Raw genomic sequence first — 4,022 nt, forward strand, 5'->3', positions numbered from 1 at the left:
AGGTTGAACTGTGGGGTCCTCGGTGCTCTCTGAGCTTGGTGGTTTTCTTGACGTTTCATGACCCAACTATATAGCATCATCAGTGCTAGAAGGGAGTGGGGTTTGCAAGGAGGAGGAGGAAGGGGACTATGGGGTCCTCAGTGCTCTCTGAACTTGGTGGTTTTCTTGCAGACGTTTCATGACCCAACTAGGTAACTTCATCAGCGGGAGTAAGTGTGGAGTTTGCTCATCAGGGCTATCTGGGAATTGGGTTTGCAGAGTGGGGAAATAGGAGAGGAGGAGGAAGAGGAGGAGGAGGAGGACGACTGTGGGGCATTGGTTCTTTCTGAGCTTGGTTGTTTTCTTGGAGACGTTTCATGACCCAGCTAGGGAACATCATCAGTGTGAGTAAGTGTGGAGTTTGCTTCCTGTTTATATACAGTAGCTTTCCCTGCCAGTGTTGGCAGGGAGGTACGGTTTTCCCTTTGGTTGTTCCTTGATTAGGATATTGTTTTCTCTTTGGTTGCCTGGTGTTAATCCCTGTGTCAGGGTTCCCACTGATGCCCTAACTAAATCAAAAGCCCCTTGAGCCATGAATCAAAAGAAATCCAGTTATTTATTAGGAGCGTCACATCAGCATGTTCGAAGTGAAGCCAACTCTGACCCCACTTAATTTACGTTACGGCTCTGACCCTGTTTCCCCTCTCCCCCCAAGGTGTGTCATTCTCCAACGAAGCAATTTCCTGGTTTGTGGAAATCACTCCCCTCCAGCCACTGTGGGTAACCGCGGAGACGGCCTTGACAGAGATATGGCTGGAATGTGCTTTTGTTTTGATTGACGTGCTGCCTCGCTGCAGCTGCCAAGTTCATTTCCCCATCCCCCCCTGCCTATGACAACTCGAGAGCAGGCCAGGGATTCTGTCAGGTTTCGAGGTCGTCTCAAATAAATTGCACTTCAAACAAAGTCTTTGATGAAAAACTCCCATTTATTAAGCACGACATTTTAACTCCGACTCCATCGTAGCCAACACTGACTTCCTGACCCAAAACCCTCCCTTTGCTTTCCCCACTCCTCTGCACTCATTGGCCATCTTCCAAGTCACTCTACCCCTAATCTACTGCTCCAGCTCAAAGGAATTTCCCCCCTCCCATCCCATCTCCTAGGGGATATTATCTCCAGGGAAAATAAGTAGGTGAAAAGTCAAACATCCCTTTCCAGACGCCTCCGCTTCTCCTTCTTATGTCAGCACTAGAGTAAATGCAGCTTGAAGTGCTGACAGATGCTTTGCGAGTTGACACCCTGTGGTTGTAAGTTAAGGACTACCTGTGTATCAAATGGGGTCTCTGAAATATTATCCTCTGCCTACCAAAAGCTCTGTTCAGCACTGTGTGAGTTATACTCTCCAGTAAGTGCAGAGAGGGGTTACAGAAAACAAGCAAAGACATCAGCGCTGCTCTATATGTAGTATTTAACCCAACCCTAATAATGTGCTTTGGCGTCCAGTATGGTAATTGTAATCAGCCTGTGACCATCTGCTTGTCTGTCCACCACAGGGATGGCGAGATTGAAGACCTGAAGACCCAACTATCAAGGATGCAGGAAGACTGGATTGAGGAGGAATGTCACCGAGTGGAGGCTCAGCTGGCCCTCAAAGAAGCCCGGAAGGAGATTAAGCAGCTCAAGCAGGTCATCGACACCGTCAAGAATAACCTGATCGAGAAAGACAAAGGCCTCCAGAAGTACTTCGTGGACATCAACATTCAGAACAAGAAGCTGGAGACACTGCTGCACAGCATGGAGGTTGCACAGAACGGGACGGTCAAAGAGGAAGGGCACGCCGAGTCAGCCGGGGGGTCCCCCGCACGCTCGCTCACCCGCAGTTCCACATACACCAAGTTGAGTGACCAGGGAGCGACGGACAGGAACATCGGCGGCTCTCAAACCATCTCGGTGGACGACGGAGCCGATAGTGGCTTTGTGGCTGCAGAGAACTCCTTGAGCCGGACAGATTTGCTGGACCACAGCAGCCTCCTGTCCTCAGGTGTGGAGTGTGGCCCTGACGACGCCTCGTCCCTGCACACCTCCTACACCTTGGGGTCCCAGATGCCCACCAGCTCCACATACGAGAAACTGATGGGATCTCAGCAGAGCGTGGAAGCCGCCGTACAAGCTACCTGCATGCAGGAACAAGCCATCCAGACAGATTTTGGACATTACCAGCCAGATCTTGACACCATCTTGGAGAAAGTCATGAAGTCTCAAGCAGGCAGCGTCGCCAGTCCCACCTCAGAGTGGCCCTCTGAGATAGAGGAGGTGACTGAGCCCACCAGCTTAGAGAGTGGTGTCCCCAACTGCTCGAATCCCACGGACAGGACGGCCCCCGAACCCTTCTCAGCTGTCGTGATCAATGCCGGAGAACCCACCGAGAAGCCTGATGGCCATCCGGCCTCGCAAAACCCAGCTGTGCATCAGCCGTGCAGCGCCAGCCCATCCGTGAGCATCGTCTGTACCCCTGAAGATGAGGCAACCGAGCCAGGAGAGGACACCACAGAGGCAGAAGCCTTAGTCGAGCCCAAAACTTACTGGAGCCGCCACTTCCTCGTGGATCTCTTGGCGGTGGTCGTGCCAGCTGTGCCTACAGTCGCCTGGCTGTGCCGTTCGCAGAGGAGGCAGGGGCAGCCCATTTACAACATCAGCTCTCTTCTAAGGGGCTGTTGTACCGTTGCCCTGCACTCGATCCGGAAGATCAGCTGCCGGTCGGTCACCAACATAAACAGCTCCTGCTCTCAGCCATAACTTCTTCCTTCTTCCCCGCCCGACCAGCTCTGTCATGTGCACGCACATCTGCTTTGTTGCCCTCAGAGCCAGCAGGGTTTAGGGGACCACGATTGTAAATCCCGTATACGCACACTTGAATTTCTCTTTCCCTGTTACCTGATTTATTTAGCGCACAGGCGGGCGACTTAACTGGCATCCTTATGTGCTGGATCTTGATTTATGCAAATAGCTTGGGAGAAGAAGCCATCGCTGTGGTGACCCTGGCGCAGCGTGGACAGGATAAAAACCGTCTTCTCCTTGCTGAGAAACCGTCTCCTTTCAGGGATGCTGCTCTTGAAAACTCAGTTTTTGCTCTAGGAAACGTGTGTCGCGTTTTCTCCACGATTGGCTGACTCACTTCTCCCTCCTCTTAATATCTGAATGTTTTTGAGTGATGCAGAAAAGGTTACTCCATTGTCACGGCCTCCCTCTTCTCTCTTTTTCCTGCTTTTTTTCAAGTTTCATCCTCTAACCAGCCCTGAGTCTACCTCACCTTCCCTAAACCATTTCCCATCCTGCTTTAAGTCCAGGTCCATCTCTGTTCTTCACCCTACAGGAACCTGTCTTGCAGCATGGCTAACTGGGGAATTCTGGGAGTTGAAGTCCACCCATCTTCCAGTTGCCAACTTTGAAAAACAGTGCAGTAGAAGAAGGACGGTGTCTGATTTGCAGAGAGGAGGCAGAGGCCATGTTGAAAAAATGTTTGCGACAGCAGCTCCCCAAATTCCACTGGTTCCCTTTTCTACCCACCCACAAATTTCCAGAGGCCTGACTTCATCTTCTGCCTCTTTGCAAACTGGTGGCTTCTTTCCCTCGTTTCTTGTTATCTAAGACAGAGATCCCTAATCCCTGGCCCACAGTCTGGACCCAGTCTGTAGCTCGTTGTGAACTGGGCTGCCCAAGCAATGGGCGAGTGCGCAAACGTGTGAAGCTCCATTTGTGAAAGCGGCGAGCACGCACACAAAACCATCCCCTGTCTGTCCTCACCACAACCGCCGTCGCCACTGCCAGTCTGGGGAATCCAGAAAGGTTGGGGATCGCCGATCTAAAAGAGATACAATAGAGAACAAACCCCACTCCCTTCTAGCACGGATGATGTTACCGAGTTGGGTTCATCAAACGTCTGCAAGAAAACAACCAAGCTCAGAGAACACCAAGGACCCCCCACACACACACAGTCCTCCTCTTCACAAACCTTCCAGCACTAATGAAGTTACCGGATCAT

At 51.5% G+C, this 4,022-nt stretch overlaps 1 protein-coding gene across 1 annotated transcript; it reads left to right on the forward strand.

Annotated features, from left to right (window-relative positions):
* Window positions 1–1,465: 1,465 nt before the first annotated feature.
* Window positions 1,466–2,776, forward strand: SNPH (syntaphilin). The gene has a single exon (XM_070941141.1). It carries the CDS (start codon window positions 1,466–1,468, stop codon window positions 2,774–2,776), a length of 1,311 nt encoding a protein of 436 aa, XP_070797242.1.
* Window positions 2,777–4,022: the final 1,246 nt, after the last annotated feature.

This window comes from Pituophis catenifer, unplaced genomic scaffold (assembly GCF_029215685.1).
Source record: "Pituophis catenifer annectens isolate HBS135680 unplaced genomic scaffold, rPitCat1.0.hap2 SCAF_3, whole genome shotgun sequence".
NCBI classification, from domain to species: Eukaryota; Metazoa; Chordata; class Lepidosauria; order Squamata; family Colubridae; genus Pituophis; species Pituophis catenifer.